This window comes from Sinocyclocheilus anshuiensis, unplaced genomic scaffold, assembly GCF_001515605.1.
Source record: "Sinocyclocheilus anshuiensis isolate Anshui unplaced genomic scaffold, SAMN03320099.WGS_v1.1 scaffold78, whole genome shotgun sequence".
Taxonomy (NCBI): domain Eukaryota; kingdom Metazoa; phylum Chordata; class Actinopteri; order Cypriniformes; family Cyprinidae; genus Sinocyclocheilus; species Sinocyclocheilus anshuiensis.
Window position 1 is genome coordinate 1,144,831 of NW_015544250.1, and position 19,633 is coordinate 1,164,463.

General features: G+C 36.9%; 1 protein-coding gene across 1 annotated transcript; it reads left to right on the plus strand.

The window, feature by feature from the left end:
- Positions 1–15,080: 15,080 nt before the first annotated feature.
- LOC107697897 (protein FAM46A-like) lies at positions 15,081–19,476 on the plus strand. Its single transcript, XM_016498757.1, has 3 exons — positions 15,081–15,143; positions 15,256–16,114; positions 17,036–19,476. Exons 2-3 carry the CDS (start codon positions 15,728–15,730, stop codon positions 17,816–17,818), a joined length of 1,170 nt encoding a protein of 389 aa, XP_016354243.1. The 5' UTR covers positions 15,081–15,143; positions 15,256–15,727; the 3' UTR covers positions 17,819–19,476.
- Positions 19,477–19,633: the final 157 nt, after the last annotated feature.

The window sequence follows — 19,633 nt, forward strand, 5'->3', positions numbered from 1 at the left end:
AATAATGTGTTTTTTAACCTTAAACCGCATAAACACATTTCATTACACCAAATACACAAAATTATGTTATTTTTAGCAACATCATATTACCCCTTTAAATATAATTGAGCATATACAAAAAAATTGTTAAATATAGTATTTATATTTATATATTTATATTTACGTTAATATATATTCTACCAGTATATTTTTGAAAATTTAAAAATAAAAATATTAAGAAAATAGAAAACATTTTTTTAAAACATGTAAAAATATAATACACACACACACACACACACACACACACACACACACACACGACACATTTAAGTTCCTTCTAATTTTTGTTTCCATTTGGCAGATGCTTGATTAATCTGAGCAGATCCAGTATCATTCTTGACAAAGAAATTCAAGCTAATGAAATATAAAAAAATATAGCTTATACTGCAACTAATTTGGCTTGTATATTTATGCAACCATTGTTATTTATGTAATTCCAGTATTGCTTCTGTGAAATCTCTGTACCATTCTATGATGCTGATTCTATCTTGGTTCTGTGTGTAATATTTTACACAGCTCCAATTCCATACTAAACATTAATTCACTTGTGGGCCTGATTTAAGTCTTAGCATTTTTCAATGCATTTTTGAGTCTTCTACATGGAAATCAGAAGTTTAGAAGGAACATTGTATTGAGATGTCTGAAATGCAAAAAGTCGCACACAAACACACACATATATATGTATATATATCAGCATTTGTATATTTATATAGCTGCATGCATTTAAGTAAAATGCCTTTTTGTATGTTAATCTTTTTATTGACTACATATACTTTTATTTAGCAGTAAGTAAATAAGACAGATTTTTACCTTATTTACCTCTTAATTTGTGTGTATAAAAACTTTCATACTGAATTAAATGAATAAAACATGTTTTTTATTATAGTATTTTTGTCTTGTCTTCCAGTACAAATACCAAAATATCCTTAAATAGGAAAATGAGAAAAATGATTTTATTTCTTGTTTTAACATAAATCTAACAAAATAAGTCAGGTTTATGTCGTTTAAAGCAATATATATATATATATATATATATATATATACACTGCCTTTTTGTATGTTAATCTTTTTATTGACTACATATACTTTTATTTAGCAGTAAGTAAATAAGACAGATTTTTACCTTATTTACCTCTTAATTTGTGTGTATAAAAACTTTTCACTCAGAAATGCTAATAAGTTTCACAATTAATTACAAAGAAATGGCAAGTAACACATTTAATTAAACTTAAAATAGTATTTTCTTGTAAAACATACTCAGATTATTATTTTTTTTTTGCAGTGTATTAAATACATTTGTAAATGTTTAGTACTCTGCAGTGTAACATGCTCAACATCTAAAACTGCATTCTATATCAAACTTCAATGTTGGCAAATTCATTTATTTCCATGTTGGTCAGCTAATTGTAAGTGTCTCAGACACACGTACACAAAAAAAACCTCCTTATTTACACACCCAAAGATCTTTTTGCAAGTCTTTAGAAACACAGACACACCACAGGTGTGTAAACTGTTTAATTCTGAATTTCATAACTGCCACATAATCGCCATCATCAAAACCATCCCAAAATGCCATCCCAAATAAATCGCAAAGCATAAAAGGAAGGAATCAGAATGTGAAATTAAGTGTAATTTACATCTTAATCATCAAACAATAATCAGAGCAGGAAAAAAAATCTTACTGTAAATGTTAGGTTTGGCAATAATTCTATACCATCAGTCAAATTATTTATCCAGTCTCTATTTCTCGACTGCACAATTTGTCTAATTTCTGATCAGGGGTTGGACACGTGCATTTGAGTAAATTAACCATTAATGAAGGGAAGCGCTTTGCATGAATGATATCTAACCTTCCTTGATTTTGTGATTTGGCCTCAATTGATAGCTATTAAGCACAATCATCCTTCATGTTTTAATACCTCTATATTTGCCTCTGCAGGAACATCCGATTTTCCCAGTGAATGACTCTAATTATCAGATCAAATCACTTTGCTTCCCATAGACCATAGTCTTTGTGTCAAAGCCCTAATTTTGCATTATGGCCTATTCAGTGAATGAAACTGCATGCTCAATTTGATGAAAGCTTGTCATATGAACTCAAAGGGATAGTTCACCCACAAGAAACTAAGTCCTACAGGTTTGGAATGACATTAGAGTCAGTATGACAGTATTTTAATTTTTGAGCGAATTAATTCAAGCAGTTCTGAAAGCAAACTTACTGGACGTGCAAGCTCATTTGTTTCTCCTCCTTTGGGTAGTTCTTGCACTTTGAAGTTTAGGCAGGATAGGAAAATTATGTTATTACAGTTTGAATTACAGATTAAATGACTTTCTCAGTAAATTATTCAGTCTTCAGTCTGGATACTAATGGCACTAATTAGGTCAGTAAAGTGTCACAATTATGGTACTGACTGTACATAGTATATCAGATAGGGGCACACCAAAATTCTTAATTATTCTCTCAAAATTATATATATATAATGCTAACTGGACATCATTACACTGGTGCCGTGCCACACTGCCAGAATCGTCTAGGAGTGTATATAAATAAAAAAATGTCTGCACTCTAATAAATGCTGGGTTATTTATTTATTTTTAACCCAAATGCTGGGTTCAGCCTGTTGGGCCATTTTATTGGGTTATTTTTAATGATTTTTAACCCAGTTTTTCTGTAACTCAGCTGCTGTGTCAGTGATGTCATGGGTTGCGTTGAGAAGCCAGGCAAAGGACACAGCAGGTAAATTCCAAAACTCACAGTTTAATAATGGACTCAAAACTCAGATTAACAAGGGAAAACACAACTTAGTATAACAGTGTGTGACAACGAGTGACAGAAAGGGAGCAACTTAAATACATAGACAGATTAGGATAATTAACTAAACACAGGTGATCAAGGTAAACTCATAAGGCTAAATGAGACCAGGAACATAACCAAATAAGGGCACACAGGAACTAAAACAAAACAGAAGAGAGGAAAACACAGAAACAAGGTGTCCTTGACAACTAAAAGGGTGACAAGTGTAACCCAGTGTTGGGCTGTCTGTGCCAAACTGGCTAAAACTGGATACAATTGTCAACGGTCATTTTGTGTTCTGTCCTGAGAGAAAACTTCCAGAGAGAAACTTTTTGGATGAAATTAAGGTTTGTATTACACTGTATTCCTATCAAATTATTACTGTACAAATAGGAAAACGTATGTAGTCTAACATTTCCATTTTTTGTTTAAATGTACATAGCCGCTAACATCTGCTTGTAACGCTAGCCTTCCACAAACGCAGGCCATGGAAGATACACCTCCCGCCAAACGAATGTGCAACCAGTTTCCGTGTGCTCCACTGACTACAGTTGGAGCACTATTTGATGTAGTGCGCTATAGGGTGTTTTCACGACACGTCCTCAATCTGAAAGTTGGCCATATTGGCGGCACTGAACGTAAACAATGCCACTGAAACGAACGGAACTCGTGTGTGGGCTTGGCGAAAAAAAAGAAGTAGTTCACTATAGCTGCGTTTCCATTACAGATTTGCACAAAACTTTTGCGATATTTTATAAAATGTTGATAAAAAACGATGACGTTTCCATTAACTGATGTTATGTGACTAAAACGTAATTTTTTTCTCTAGCGATAAGTCATGGCGACGGATGTTGGTAGGTTTACAATATCGCAACCATCACACTAGCCATTATTTTTAATTGAAGGAGATGTAGATGTGTATCTTTAGCGAAGCAGTGCGGAAAGCCACTTCTGGGATGCTTCTTTGCGCAGTTTGAAGGGTAATGGAAATGCAGCTTATGTCGGGATAAAACATAGAAGGAAGAATTGGCAGGTCGTCAGTCCAAGACAAAGGAACCAGCTCGTATGGATCTTCACCACCTATTAACTTTAGTTTGTCAAAATATCGCACCCTTTCCTGCTTACTAATTCCTTCTCTATATGATTTAGCAGTTTCCACACATATTTTCCATGGTTTAGACATCATAAATTAGTAGAAGAATGTCTACAGTAGTGCATTAGCCGTGCAATACATGCTGTTGTTTACATCCGAGTTTCTCCAATATGGCCGCGCATCCGGGTAACCAAACCGTGACGTACGTGCAAATGCTCTATTGTCACAGCTGTGGTCACACTATGTGTTTGACAGGTTAAAGGGGACATCGGATGCTCATTTTCCACAAGTTGGTATGATTCTTTAGGGGCTTCATGAAATGTCTGCAACATACTTTGGTTAAAATTCCTCAATGGTCGTGTAAAGCAACACCCTTTTTACCTTGTCAAAAACTACTCTGTTCACAGTGAGCCATTTCTATTTAAATGATAATGAGCTACTGCTTACCCCACCCCTCTCCTCCATTTTTTGTGTATTCGGTGGCTTGTTACCATCAAAAACAAAACTAATCCACTGCGTCCTCAGTGGCTCTGATGCCGGGAGAAAATGAAGACTCTTATGTTCACTTTTACATCCAACTACAAAACACCTGCTCGAGACATTGTCTCTACAGCTGCTTGAGCGCAGAGAAAATGGAGGACAGCACAACTGGCTGAGGGCAGAAATATGCTAATACGGGACAGTCTGTCAGTGGTCGTGGGCAGGGCCAAAGCAATATGACGTCATACTGCTCAGAAAATCAAAACAGCTTGAAAATTGAGACGGTTTAATTTTTTTGGGGATTAAACAAAAGGAGTGAATGGATTTTTATTGTTGTAGGGTGGTTGTGTCCACACACTGCCAAGACACATTTATATGCAAACACCACATAAAAGTGAATTTTGCATCTGATGTCCCCTTTAAAACTTAAATGTTTGACAGACGAGATGGCACAAGTTGAAGCTGTTTTTGATTTAACTTTTCAAACATGAATAATAAGATTGTCATTTATTGAACTGGAACAGCCTACTGATACAAGATTTCTTCCCACAGATTCCCATTAGCTGCTTTTGCTGCTACTGTCACATCTTAAAATATTTACTGAATGTTTTTGAGTATTTTATGATTGTAAAAGACGGACTTGCCATTGAATAATAAAAAAAATGTATATGAACTGTTCTTGTCCTATATATATAAAACTGCTGTTTTTAGAGTGGATTTTTATTATTTAAAATGAAAACCCTTCAATAGGTTGACTGACCCAGCACTATGTAAAAAAAAAAAAAAAAAACAGCAAATGGGCTAATGTATGAAACCCAGCAAGCTGGGTCAAAATTACCCAGCATGTGTTCTGTCCAATATTTACTCAGCACTGGGTTGCCAAATAACCCAGAAATGGTTGTTTTTAACCCAGCATTTTTTTTTTTAGAGTGTAGTAATAGTAGTAGTATTGACATCACCTGATTAGAAAGATGCTGGAAGGCAATAATATCAGGATTTTTATTTTTTGGAAAACAGTTTCTTGGAAAACAGTTTCTATGCCACTAGCAGTTACCGGGAAAATAATTGTTTAGTTGTAAATGGTGGAACGTATTGATTAATTGATGGTTTATATATCTGTTCATACGTACATGCATACATTAACTACGCAGTTTATAGAATTTGTAAATTGCGTTTCTCAGAGAACAAGTACTTTATGATTAGATGCAATATCAGTATAGTGGCCATAAGGGGGCTCTAATGAGCATCTTAACCATCAATCCTACTTGATTGAGATCAAGGCTGTGACGGAAACCGCAGACTGCTGTCTCACTGTTTCACCACCCAGAAAGAAAATGACTTAACAGTCAAAATTATTGTATAAAGACACCTTTTGAAGCAACGGGTTTCAGACAGACACCATGGCAAATAATCTAAAACAAATTCAAGTGAGCTTTAGAGAAATGCAAATAATTAAATGAGCACAGTGTTTATTTCTTCATAAAAAAAATTGGAATCTGTATGTAAATCGGAATAAAGACATTTATGAATTAATTAACTTCCAACTTCATTCAGTTTCCACTTTCAACCAAAACTGAATTGCGCACACACAATTGTGGGAGATCAAAGCATACATCTATGCAGCCTTCAAAACTCGACCAAATAAAGTCGTTTTAGCTTACAGAATGTTATGCAAACATTGAATTTGGACTTGCCTTGCTGCTTTACTACCTCCATAGGGCTACAAATGCAGGTTTGCATCTTTGCAGTCACATGCTTTTCCTAAATGTTTTTGCAGCCTTTCCAATAGGGGGCAGCTGTGACCCACAGAGTGGTTCTTCCCACAAACTAGTTGTAAAATATACGTACAGTGCACATGTCCGTGTGAATTGTATATGAAGATTTTTTTACTGATTATACTACTCAGTAAAGAACCTGCATCTGGAATGTGTTAGTGTGTTTTGTGTGAGAGAGAAAGCATGAGTGTGTGTATAGGCCTATGTGTGAGTGTGAAACCACACACCACCAGGAAACAGAATCTGAAGAGAACATGCTATTTCAGCAGAACTGCGAAAGCCATTTCACTTCCTCTCCACGTTGCTATAAGCAACCACTCTTCTGCTGGGGTCAGTCCATATTCCACAACATGCAGACAAGAGTTTCAGAACAACAATATTTCATTGAACTCTTCAATGATAATTCAATAGTAATTAAGAAGAATGATTCTTAATATAAGAATCACTGGTGTTTCACTTTTAGTCATAACTTAAGTTATTGCAGGGGGGAAAACAATGCTAATTGCAACTAACCATGCAGTCATGGATAGGTAGTGTAAAGGAAATAGGCTAAGCAACTTTTAGAAAACACAGTAATTCATTTGTCATTTGGTAGAAACTAATCAAATTGAGACACTGACACACGTTGTGTGACATGCCTTCATCCTACAAATCCATGAACAAAACTGTACAAGATATTGAACGAACGAACGAACGTAGACTACGGAAGTAATATCATATTAATCATTTTGCTGCAGATTGGCCTGTGCAGTTTATTGTACAATTAATACATTTCAATGTTCAATTTTAAGAGCATTTTTGTAAAATGTTTTTGCCAGTACCCTAAAAAAAATAGGGCTTAAAAAAAAAACAGGTTTTACATCAAAAATATTAATATAAAAAAAAACATTAAATAATTTCAAAATGCACAACTGCATAAATAATTATCACAATGGTCTTCATTTACTTTCAGAAAAATATCCTATTTCTTATTGTAACGATTCAGTCCACTGAAGGCGAGCGTAGTGAAGAACTCAAGTGCAGTTTATTTACAGGTGATCCAAACACAATCCAAACAGACGAAGACTAGATACACAGACTTGACTTGACTAGGCATGAACAGACTTGACGAGGCATGAACAGACTAGACTCACCGACAGCAGGTTACAACATCAATACACAACCAGAGACAATAACAACATGATGGCTACTTATAGCAAACAAGGAAGGTCACATGACATGAACAAACCAATCAGAACATGACACAATGAACAAGAGAACCAATGGCATGAATACATGAGGGCAAGGGAAGCATGACACAAACAGGGTGAAACAATTACAAAATAAAAGACATGAAAACATGAACATGAAACAAAACACAAAACCCACATTACACTTATGATTTCGAGAAAATTAAAAGAAAAAATATATTATAGTTTGCATAAAAAATTAAGCATTTTTAAGGACTTTTAATACTTTTTGGATTGCATTTCATGACAATCAATGTTTTATTATTTATATTATTATATATAAATGTTTTATTCTAAGCAAACTGTAAATAATGATGGCAATAAATAAATAAATAAATAAACACAACTCCTTCAAAATATCTTATTTTTGTTCAATGTTTTTTTTTTTCCTATACCCTAAAAAATGTCAAGGTCAAGGTATGTGCTATGTGCATGTGCGTGTGTGCGTGTTAGGTAATGTATACAAATTTTAAGAAGTTTTATTCCTATCAGAAATATTATTTAACATGACTTAATTACCTGACAACAGGCAATTGCACCAAAAAAGGGTCTTTAAAGTACAGTAATAACTGCACATTTTCAAGTTTAAACATGTATGTTGTACATACTTCATAAAATGTGATGCAATTACAAACTGCAGGTTCAAATATGTTTAACTTGCCAGGTTACATAAGACTTGTAATGAGGCAGTTACTTGGAAGAAAACCTGATGCATTACTGCAGGATCAGCTTCAGTAAGAGGAAGACACACTTCCCCAAACAGGACAGAGGTCAAAAGGGGTCAAAGCAGCTGCAGGTCAAATCCCTGTCCACAAAAAAACAACAACAACAACAGTCAGGCAGGTCTCTTTATGAATCATACTGTATGTGTCCGTTTTAAAACTCGCCAAACCTGGACAAATTATTTGGTTTAGTTCTGATCTATGAAGAGCTGACGTTAGAAAATAGAGCATCCATTTTGTGTTATAATGTCACACCTCTCTTTTTTTTTTTCTTTACCACATTTTACTCCCACTTCACACAGAGGCAGAAAACACAACATGTACACATCAAGCTACAGCTAACCACAAACCAGTCATGCACACAATGAGGTTAGTATCATGAACAAACAAAACAAGCTAACGAAATCTCTGAAAGATGCCAAACTGATGGCAACAGACATCTGAACAAATTAAAAATAATGCAGTTATTTGTACAGTAGTAGCATTCATTATGAACTGTTGCAAATTTCATAGCCTATGTTAGTGGTGCTTGAAAAGGCAAACATATCATTTTCTTATGATTGCTCTTTTAGATTTGATTGATTGATTATTTATTTTTTGTCTGGCCACTGGCAACTATACAGATTAACCTAGCAACACACACACACACACACACACACACACATGTTGGTTTTTATGGTTTATGAGGACTCTCCATAGGCGTAATGGTTTTTATACTGTTCAAACCGTATTTTCTATTGCCCTACACCTACCCTACCCCTAAACCTACCCCTCACAGGAAACTTTGTGCATTTTTAGATTTTCAAAAAACTTAATTCTGAATGATTTATAAGCCTTTTAAATTACGGGGACACTCAAAATGTCCTCATAAATCACCTTCTCGTTGTAATACCTATGTCATACCCATGTCATTATACAAATTTGTGTCCTCATAAACCACATAAACATGCACACACACACACACACACACACACACACACAAACACATCCAAAACCCATTAACAACTACATTGCAATGCCCTCACAACAAAACTGTACCACGCCTGTACTAGCTGCACGCAATTTCTGTATTATTGGTGCTACAACTGACCTGAGAAACGTTTTCCGTGCTAATATTTTAGCAGTAGCTTTTATGAGTAGTGGGAGAGTGGGGACAGCTGCAACGAGGGGCAGTTGCATAAATAACCCCTTTCAATATTTAGGTATCTCTTCTGTTTTTATTTAATAGGTTAAAAATCAGTTTAGGTGGACTATAATTTCCCACACACACTTGTAAAGTCAGTTACTTAAAATGGTAGCTGCTAGTTGGTTAAACTAGTTCTATGTGGCTATGTTTATGCAACTGGCCCCAGTTCAGTAAACTTTCACAGAAGTTAACAGAAGTAGGCTATTATTAAATTTCAGTGTCTTGATTTTGATTGAATTAAAAGTTCAAATGTATTGTAATAATTAACCAAAACATGGTTGTTACTTGAAAATGTTTTTTTTTTTCATTTACTATTCTTTGTTTTTATACAGCCAATTTAACTTATTGAAGACCCTGTATGTGCACAAATAAAAGAAAGAAATTGCAAAATTATATTTAAGAATATATTTAATTACATTTTAATGAATGTTGCAACTGCCCCTGTGGACTATTGCAACCATCCCCTATTGTGGGGTCAGTTTGACTTTGACATTTGACTTTGTCTATTCAAGTATAAATTGTACGTATATTGTCATATGTACACATGTTAGAGTAGTGTGAGTGAGTAGCTGACAGATGTGGCTTTATTGTATTAAAATTTAAGCTTTGTAATAAAAACAATCTCTGAGAAACTAAAGGAAATGCAAAAAAAGTCTTGCAACCATCCCCACTCTCCTCTAATATTAATCAGCAATGCCAATCATTTGTTCTATTGGCCAAACGAGTTTGCAAAATGGTCTGAATCGATTCACATTTGTCCGGATTGCTCTCTCACTGAATCATGTGAAGCGGTTTCTCAGTCTGTAAAACAGACAGTATCAAGATACTTAAGAATACAGAGAACAAACAGCGCTGGATGAAGTAGATATTTACCAACTTTTTGAGAGGTAACTTTGACAAAATTTAGCTACTGCTGAGTCGCGTATAAGCAGCCAAAAAACTATTTACAAATAAAATATAAATTAAATAAAAATTAAAAACCAAATGACTTCCAAATAGGTAGATCTGTCTTCAATCATAGTTGCCTAACTGGCTGGAGTTGCTTAATGCTGGACAGTATTTACTCTGAGTTTTAATGATCATTTAAATATTAAACGGTAATAAACAGTAATACTAACTGTTGGGAATTGTATCATGTTTTGTCATCAAGTGTTTCATCTGTACTCCTGAAGTGTTTCAAATTTTGTGTGTCATATGCATCAGACGTTCAGCCAGCGGTCCAGGCTACAGTAACAGTTAATTAACATTTTGATCAAGGCAACGTACGTTACATAATAAAGAAATATATATATATATATATATATATACATACTACAGTGAAATAGCCTAATTGAGATTTTGGGGTCATTCATGTTCTGTTGTAATAATTTGAGTGGAATAATGTCACCTCACTGTACCTGAAAATATTTCTTTTTGCATTCTGTCCCAGTACCCACAGATAGATGATGTTTTTCCTGTATTTGGCTTAAGTGTTCAAGTGGGTGTGAAGACCACAAGTCTGTGAAGAACTTTTGATTAACCAATGGGACACACCTACAACATAGTGTTGTAAAGATGCAAGTTAAGTTTTTAAATAGCTTTATTTGCACATTCTGTACATTCAGTACTTTGCATTTTAAAATATACTTATACATTTCTGTTCAGTAGTGCCTATGAATGACAATTGTGCTAATTACAGTTTTTCTGAATTGCTAAAACACTAAACCCCAATCTCTGAACCAAATTCTCACTAGCTTAAAACAATTTGTCGAATAAACCTTAAACACGTTCAGGCAGTTAGGCTCTATTTGCAAATCTCATGCACTCTTTTTGCAAAACTCTAAACACACTCTCATTCACTTTAAACACTTATCACACTGTGATGCATTTGTGCTGCAATATGCTAAACACAAGCGGCAAAAGTTAAACACAACTAAAGCACAGTTGTCATCGTTTACACACAACGATTCAAAATTGTTCACACTTGTTTCTAATGATGTGATCAAACCAACTGTACAAAATCTGAGCCAGTTCAGAGTGCACAAGTGGCACAGGTGACGAATGATGATACGAACAATAGATGGAAACAATCTGAGGAGAGGAGGAAGAGTACATGTAAGAAGTGGAGGATGAGGAGGAAGAGGATTAAGAGAGAAAGAGTAAGGTTTACTGTAAAGAGTGTTATCAAGGCTGGATCTGTCAGACCAGAGGGTTTTTTTCTCTTTGTCTAGCAAAAAAAGACAACATTACTTGTGATGTGGACAAAGACCTCAGGCCGGACTCAAGCACAAAGACATGATGCTGAGACAGAATGAATCTCTCATTGACCCTGATTTTACAATTGCATAACTTACAGTATTTGAGTGTACTGTAACATGCTTTTCATTTAGAGTTTTATTTGACCTTTTTGGCCTTTGCAGTTGGACTGCAGTATCCAAGTGCTGAATATATACAAACATTCAGTACTATTCAATATTCAGCACAATACTATTCTTGCAGTACATACAGTTGGCCTATACAATATATTCACCTTAGTTGCAATTACTATACTTTTTTACAGAATTGCAAAATTGTTTACTCAATACAATATTTTTTTTTCTGTAATGTTCTGGATGATGTGTTCTCCATTTTTCTCTGTAGTGTCTAATGAGTGCTCTGTAGTGTTTATTTTATTGACTCATGTGTGTGTGATCTGAGAGCACTGTTTGATTTTGAGTGCAAGGGAAATGGTTATGCAGTGATTGTTTGATTTTGATGGAAGAGTCAGAGGTTTCGTGAATTTAGTTTGAGTATTTGGATTTGTGTTTAAGGTTTTGAGAAAATGAATTTAGCAATTCAGCAATTCAGAAAAACTGTAAGTGATCAAAATCTGTTGCAAACGTTTTACAAATTACACATATTTGTACCAATAAAATGTGCAACACTTACCGTTTTACAGAAATGATATGTGATATCTCATTAAATTAACTTACACTGCAAAGTTTTCCTAATTCGTGACCAGTGTTTTGTTTTGCTCTCTCCTCTGCGCTACCACGTTCGTCATTCCTCACCGGAGCTTACGCTACGATCTATCTAATACGCTAACCGATATATTGTGAACGAGTGTACGACAGTTAGCGGAAGCTAGAGATTACAGTTTATAAAGTTTTAAATATGGATACTTTTCTAACAAAAACACATCACATCTGTTTGCTTCAGGAGGCCTTTATTCACCCCCCTGAGCCATATGGGGCACTTTTTATGATGGATAGATGCAGTTTATTGGACTTCTATTGGGCTATTGAATAATACCACCCATTCACTGCCATTATAAAGCTTGGAAGAGCCAGGACATTTTTTAATACAACTCCGATTGTATTCGTCTGAAAGAAGAAAGTCATATACACCTAGGATGGCTTGAAGGTGATTAAATCATGGGGTAATTTTAATTTTTGGATCATTGGATCATTTTTTTGAACTATCCCTTTAACCCCGGGTTAACGTTCTAAACCCCGCTTTTAACCCCGGGTGAAAGTAAAGGTAAATTCACCCTTCAACCCAGCTTTTAACCCCAGGTAAAGGTTTCACACTTGTAATTTAGTGGCAGGGTTAGCAACGCTTTTTAACCCAGGGTTATGAAACCCTGCTTTTGCGCTGTTAACCCCACATTGCACTGTCAAACGTGTACAGTGTTAAATGATGTGGTGCCTCAAATTGACATGCGGTCAAGTGAGTGAATTTTAGTGAAGAAGAGACTGTTTTATTGTTTCCTTTGTAGTCTGAAAAGTCTTGGTAGTACATGGTAATTTATAGTATGAGGATGCACAATGCTAGAGACAGGTTGTGTGCTGTATTCGTCCAATCAATGCAAATAAGAACATACTATGCTTCATGGTTGTGCATTATATATAATGATACTGTGAGTTTGGGGGTTTTCTAAAACCCAACGTGGCTGACGGGGTTAGTGGTGAGGGTTAGAAAGAGAGAGTGAGAGAAAGCGTGTAACTGTCTCGCCGTTATAGCTGGGGTGGTGGATTGGCTAAAGCTTAATCTGATCTCATTGCAGGAGTCAAACATCAGTCTTTGTTTTACCTCGACAATGGTTAAATGCAGAGCACTAATTCCGAGTATGGGTAACCATACTCGGCCACATGTCACGTCACTTCACTTCACTAGCTACCTGAGTAGAAAGAGTTTGTGAGACAGACACTTTAATGTAGTAGGCTCTCACATTTCTAATTTTGTAACATATATTTTAGTGTGAGCTAAAGAGAAAGCATATGGGCAATTAAAAGAAAAACTGTGATAAAGTTTATGACTCTGGGTAAGTGTGTGGAGAGAGAGACAGGAAACTCCTGACCACTCCAACTGACCCTGAGGAATGTCAGATTCCTATACAGACCCATTCAACATCACATGCCAACAGCTAATGGGCCAGGTCACATTTCACCCGAAAATTAAAAGAAAAAGATATTGTTTGCATAAAAGAAAACAAAACAAGGACTATTAAGTCTTTTTGAATTGCATTTCATGACAATAAAAGTTTTTATCATTATTTCTATCATTCTATATAAATGGTTTAACTAAAAAATAACTAATTAATTTTATAATGTCAAAATTCAATAAATAAATAAAATGAATAAAAAAAAAACAAATATAAACTGATTATTTTGTTGTTCATGCATTGTGCAGTTACAGTAAATTCATGCTGTCCAGATTCAAACTAAACTCATTTTACCTTCTTTTCCTCTCTTAAACACACAAACTCACACATTCAGAAGTCGTCCAAGAGTCATGGTGTAGGGGGTAATCTAGAATAATCCTGCTTTATTGGCTGTTACCACTGTGACGCAGGTCCGCTCCCCCTGATAGATTCTGGGTGACATCTAGCCTGACCTGACATTACGGCCAGTCATTTATACACACGCAGTTACCAACTAGTCATTCTTATACAGACACACACACACACACACACAGTTACACACGTCTGTCTCACTCCCTCACAAACACACGTTTGCATAGCCATCTAAACAGGGAGTTCATTTTCCCTTAAATTAGTCTAATTACAATTACTACAGTCTACAGACTAACCCTAAGACACAATCCAAACCCTAAAATAAAACCTGCAGCACTTTTAGAAGCAAATAAAGACGTTAGAGTCTTTATGAAGCATTTTTCTTTTAAGGATGTCCACTTAGGACATGAAATATGCCGTAGCTAATGACATTTTTCTGCTAAATTTTCCCTGAAATATAGCATGGTTTTATCTTTTCTTTCTATAACTCATGCACACGTCTTGTTTAATGTGCCTCAGATACCGAAACCTTTTTACTCACCTTTATAAAGGTACAATTCAACTTACAAGCATGATGTCTTTCTCTAGAGGGCAGCATTGACATTCAGTGTTATCTATAAAGGCAGGAAGGTTGTTTAATTAATCAATTTTAATTGATTAATTTATTATGTATATTACTATACCTTCACACTAATTACCTTTAGAAATGTTGCCATTTTTGGCTCATATACCAAGTTTAATTTTAAACATTTTTTTAGTCATGTATCAATACAGTTGTTTCTTTGTGCCATAGAAACAGAATAAATACATACAAAAAAAATACTAAGCTATACTTTTGCTTATTATAAATGTTCCTGTCCTGTTTTAACAGGTCGGTAAATGGGTATAACTGTGTATAATATTACTGTAGGTGAGGATTGTCTGGATTGGTGCGCGCAGCTATCACTCAAATTCTCCGTCACTCCTGCTTTAGTTTGCGGGTTAATCTCTATGCATCCTCACTGTGTGCAACCGAGATGACATGAGCAACCGGCAGTTACACAGAGCAACAGCTGACAATGTGATCATACAAGTACGTCTTCCATTTACGTATTATTGATTATGCGCATCAATATTCTTTAGTGCGCACTTTAACATGATTTGCATATTACTGGTTGACTTATTTATATTTTAATTTTTTACAGAATAAAAACAACAACAACATGTAAAAACTAGAAGCTTCCAACTTTCGTTTTGTTTGAGGAGAGGGACGGGGTCTTCTGCTATTTAACATTCGTATTCTTAGAAAGACGTGCCCTTTTTTGTCAGACGCAAAAACTCCTCGCAATCATGCAGCAATCATTTTGATCATCACGGCCCCACCGAGAGCCGTGAGAACCCACGTTCACTGCCCTCGCTACGAACTTCAGCTCTCTGAGCAAACGGGACATCTGGAGAGCTTTTACGCACAGAGGTGAGGCGCAGAGGCGACACGCTGCATGCAACACGAATGCATAGACGTGCATATAAACTATCACCCTACTAAAAATACTTTTTCTATAATTATTTAATGAAATTGTAATATTTTCTTCTTGCATCCGCTCCTCGTTTCGTGTGATACGGCCGAAACGACCTGATTGTAGGACTATATAACAAACCGATCTGTAATCACTCGCCATGGAAGTGAATCTAAGTAACTTGAGCGTGCTGAACTGGGAGCAGGTGAAGCGTCTGAATGTCATCCTCACCGAATCCATCCCCATTCACGGCAAATGGAACTTCCCCACTTTGGAGATGAAACCTCGTGATATCGTCAAAGTCGTGCGGTGTCGCATGGAAGAGCGCAAGATTCACGTCCGGGAGGTCCGGCTAAACGGTTCCGCGGCCAGTCACGTTCTCCACGAGGACAGCAGTTTGGGCTACAAGGACCTGGACCTCATATTTTGCGCGGAAATGAAAGGAGACGTGGAGTTTCAGACCGTCAAGCATATTGTTCTCGACTCCCTCCTGGATTTCCTGCCTGAAGGAGTGAATAAAGAGAAAATCACCCCAGTTACATTAAAGGTAAGCATTTAGTGATCGTATTATTTGTAAATTATTTTATTTGTTTTAATTGTGCTGTAACCCGGTGCCCTACTTAGTTTAAACCAGCATAAACTGGTCTTTTTATTTATTTATTTTTTTACATGGGGGTTTTGGCTACTTTTCAGCCTGGAGACCAGCTTTAAAGTTCAGCAAACCTGCTTAGTCTGGTTTAAGATGTTTTTAAGCAAGTTAGCTAAAAGTCCTGGCTAGTAATCGAAAAGCTGTGGGTTCAAACCTTGCAGGAGTTGATTCATCACCCTGCAGCAAAGCACTTAACCTCAGGTTACTCCATCAGGACTGTCCTTAATTTAAGTGTACTGTCAGTTTGGATAAGGATAAGAGAGATTCAGCTAAATAACCACTTAGTAACTGATATAATTTATATGTTTAATGTGTTTAATAAAGGGGAAGGGCACGACATGCTATAATTTGACACTGACTGGACCTAGACATGTCGGCGTATATTACATTTAAGCTGCAATAAGATAAGGACACTGGTAGTAAAAATGCTGGTTTCTACTACAAAGAGGATTTGTCTAAACCAATTTACAATGGATCTGCTTTCTCCTCTCTCTACTTAATGTATGCAAAGGCAGACAGCCTTTTCATGTATGCAAATTAGGCAGATATAATTTAAAGCAATAGCATTGTGATGGAATGCCTTTACTAGATATGCAAAGACACTTTATAATGACAAAATTTTTTCTTGCACACATTTCAAAAATACAGAGGGGAATGATTTCAAGAATTATTTATTTGTCTGCTTAAACATTTCACAATGCACCCACAAACCCTTTTGTGCATCTCCATCTTTTAACATATTCATATTTTAACAATTTTCATTGAACAAATCTTCACGCTAACATTGTCCTCCAAAAAAACTTTTGTCTCTTTCCTCAGGAGGCTTATGTGCAGAAGATGGTGAAAGTGTGTAATGATTCAGACCGTTGGAGTCTAATCTCCCTCTCCAACAACAGCGGGAAGAACGTCGAACTGAAGTTTGTGGATTCCCTGCGGCGTCAGTTTGAGTTCAGTGTTGACTCTTTTCAGATCCGTCTGGACTCCCTCCTCCTCTTCTACGAGTGCTCTGAAAACCCCATGGCTGAGACATTCCATCCCTCCATCGTGGGAGAGAGCGTTTACGGAGACTTCAATGTAGCCTTGGACCACCTGCAGCGGAAACTGATCTGCACGCGAAATCCAGAAGAGATCCGGGGTGGTGGCTTGCTGAAGTACTGCCACCTGTTGGTGCGAGGTTTCTGTGCAGCTTCGGAAGTCGAGATGAAGCTTCTCGAACGCTACATGTGTTCCCGGTTCTTCATCGACTTCTCAGATGTGGCGGAACAAAGGCGCAAGTTAGAGTCATATCTGCAAAATCACTTTGTGGGATTAGAGGACTGGAAGTACGAGTACCTGACCACGCTGTACAGTGTAGTCAATGAAAGTACAGTATGCTTGATGGGACATGAAAGGCGACAGACTCTGAGCCTCATCACCATGTTGGCAGTACGTGTTCTGGCAGAGCAGAATGTAATTCCCAATGTGGCTAACGTCACTTGCTATTACCAGCCTGCACCGTACATTGCGGATGGCAACTTTAGCAATTACTACATTGCTCAGGTGCAGCCAGTCTATGCCTGGCAGCCCACCCACTCATTCTCGCCATGGTTGCCCTGCAACTGATAGACTGTTAACTCACATTTTGTCCAACATGTCTAATTAGAGCACTCGCCCAATGAGACCAGTTGGCAAGTCTGTATTTGTGTGCTCTACAACATGAGGAAAACCCAAGACTTTCCTGATTGGCTGTTGCCTACTTGCTGCAAGGAGAAGCTACGAGTGCGCCGGGTGAGAGAAAGGGGGGAGAGTGAGGTAACTTGTATTTGTTCCAATCGGGCAGCACGTTCTACCTAGGCTTTCCATCTGCCAGACCTACAGAAGCACAACACTGGCTGAGAGGAAACACCATGGAAACTCTATGAAGAGCATCTGAGTAATACAGACACAAAAGGGACTAGCTTTGTGTTTGTGTACATATGTGTGTGTAATAGACATACTTGAAGAATCAAAGGTATACCGCATAATGTGTTGAAAGGGCAGACAGAGTAGCAAGATAACATTTTTGATGCTCATTACTCATGCTATCAGACTGAAATCAATGGACACTTTTCTCAAGCCAAGGATATTCTCATAGATACCAGATACCCAAAACAGATGATCAGTTAAGTGCCTTAAACTGAAAAATTAAAGTAACTCTGTGAATGACCCCGAAGTATATTAGTCACGACATGTTTTTGGAGACACATATGAGTGGAGGTAGTGTAAAATAGCAAATGGATGATGAATTTTGAAGGCCACTTGATCATGAACTTCCAACAGATAGTTGTAAGACCTATTTCTTGTAATTTATTAATTTGGGGGGTCCATATGAAATTGTTGCATAAGAGCCATTTTTCCATCCGAGGCACTTGCAAGATTCATATATCTGTGTGTAAGATTGTACATGAGAGTTTTCCCACAGCTTCTTGTCTCATCTAAACTGACCTCAATGTACTGTTGGCTCAGTGCTGGCTTAGCTCAGATTAAAATGTCCAGGGCAATGCCATTACATCTAAGGCAGAGAAGTAAAACAGGTCACGGCTGAACAGGAAGAAAATTAATGAAAGTTGGTTAAGTCCAAATTGTTGTTGTTATATCCAGGTTACCTGGCGTTTTTCTGAAGGCCTAATTATTACACAGCCACCAAATCCAGAGATTATATCTTTGACACATCTGACCTGCATAACCTGGGGGATTAAGACCAACAGAGACACAGCAGTGAGAGGCAGAAGCTCATTTAAGGGAACCAGAACATATACCAAAGATATTCTTGATATTCCTCAAGATTGTGAAGCAACAATACTTGACGTAAAAGCATCTACATGCTGTTGGAACTTAATGCAACACAATCCCCCACTTGAATTATTCCATGAAGTCTGAAACTGAGTGCTCTGACATATGTTAAGGCCCTGTCCCCAATGCTCCCAAGTCCACACTTTGGCGACGCAATGCTGCATAGCCTGTCCCGTAGATAGTCCTAGGGTGCAGACAGGGCAAAAGGGGGACATTAGGGGCACTTAGGCGCACCCTTCAGAATCCTAAAAAATGGGACACCCTACGGTCACATGCATGCAATGGCCGTATGTTAAGACCCTGTCCCAAATGCTCCCCTAAGGTTTTGTGGTCCTCGGCCAAGTCTACACTTCAGTGATGCAATGCTGCATAGATTGTCCGGTAGTAGTCCAAAGGTGCGGAATGGGCAAAAGGGGGGCATTAGGGGCACTCAGGAGCACCTTTCAGAATAATAAAAAAAAATGGGACACCCTACGGTCACATGCATGCAATGGCTGTATGTTAAGGCCTTGTTCTACATGCTCCCATAAGCCCTTGCGGTCCTCAGCTGAGCCTACACTCTGGTGATACAATGTTGCATAGACTGTCCAGTAGTAGTCCAAAGGG

What these genes read in the sequence shown, in the direction of transcription:
- LOC107697897 (XM_016498757.1), top strand. Translation starts at nt 15,728, where the DNA reads ATGGAAGTGAATCTAAGTAACTTGAGCGTGCTGAACTGGGAGCAGGTG. An exon ending in TCACCCCAGTTACATTAAAG is followed by an intron (nt 16,115 to 17,035) that starts GTAAGCATTTAG and finishes CTCTTTCCTCAG; the next exon opens with GAGGCTTATGTGCAGAAGAT.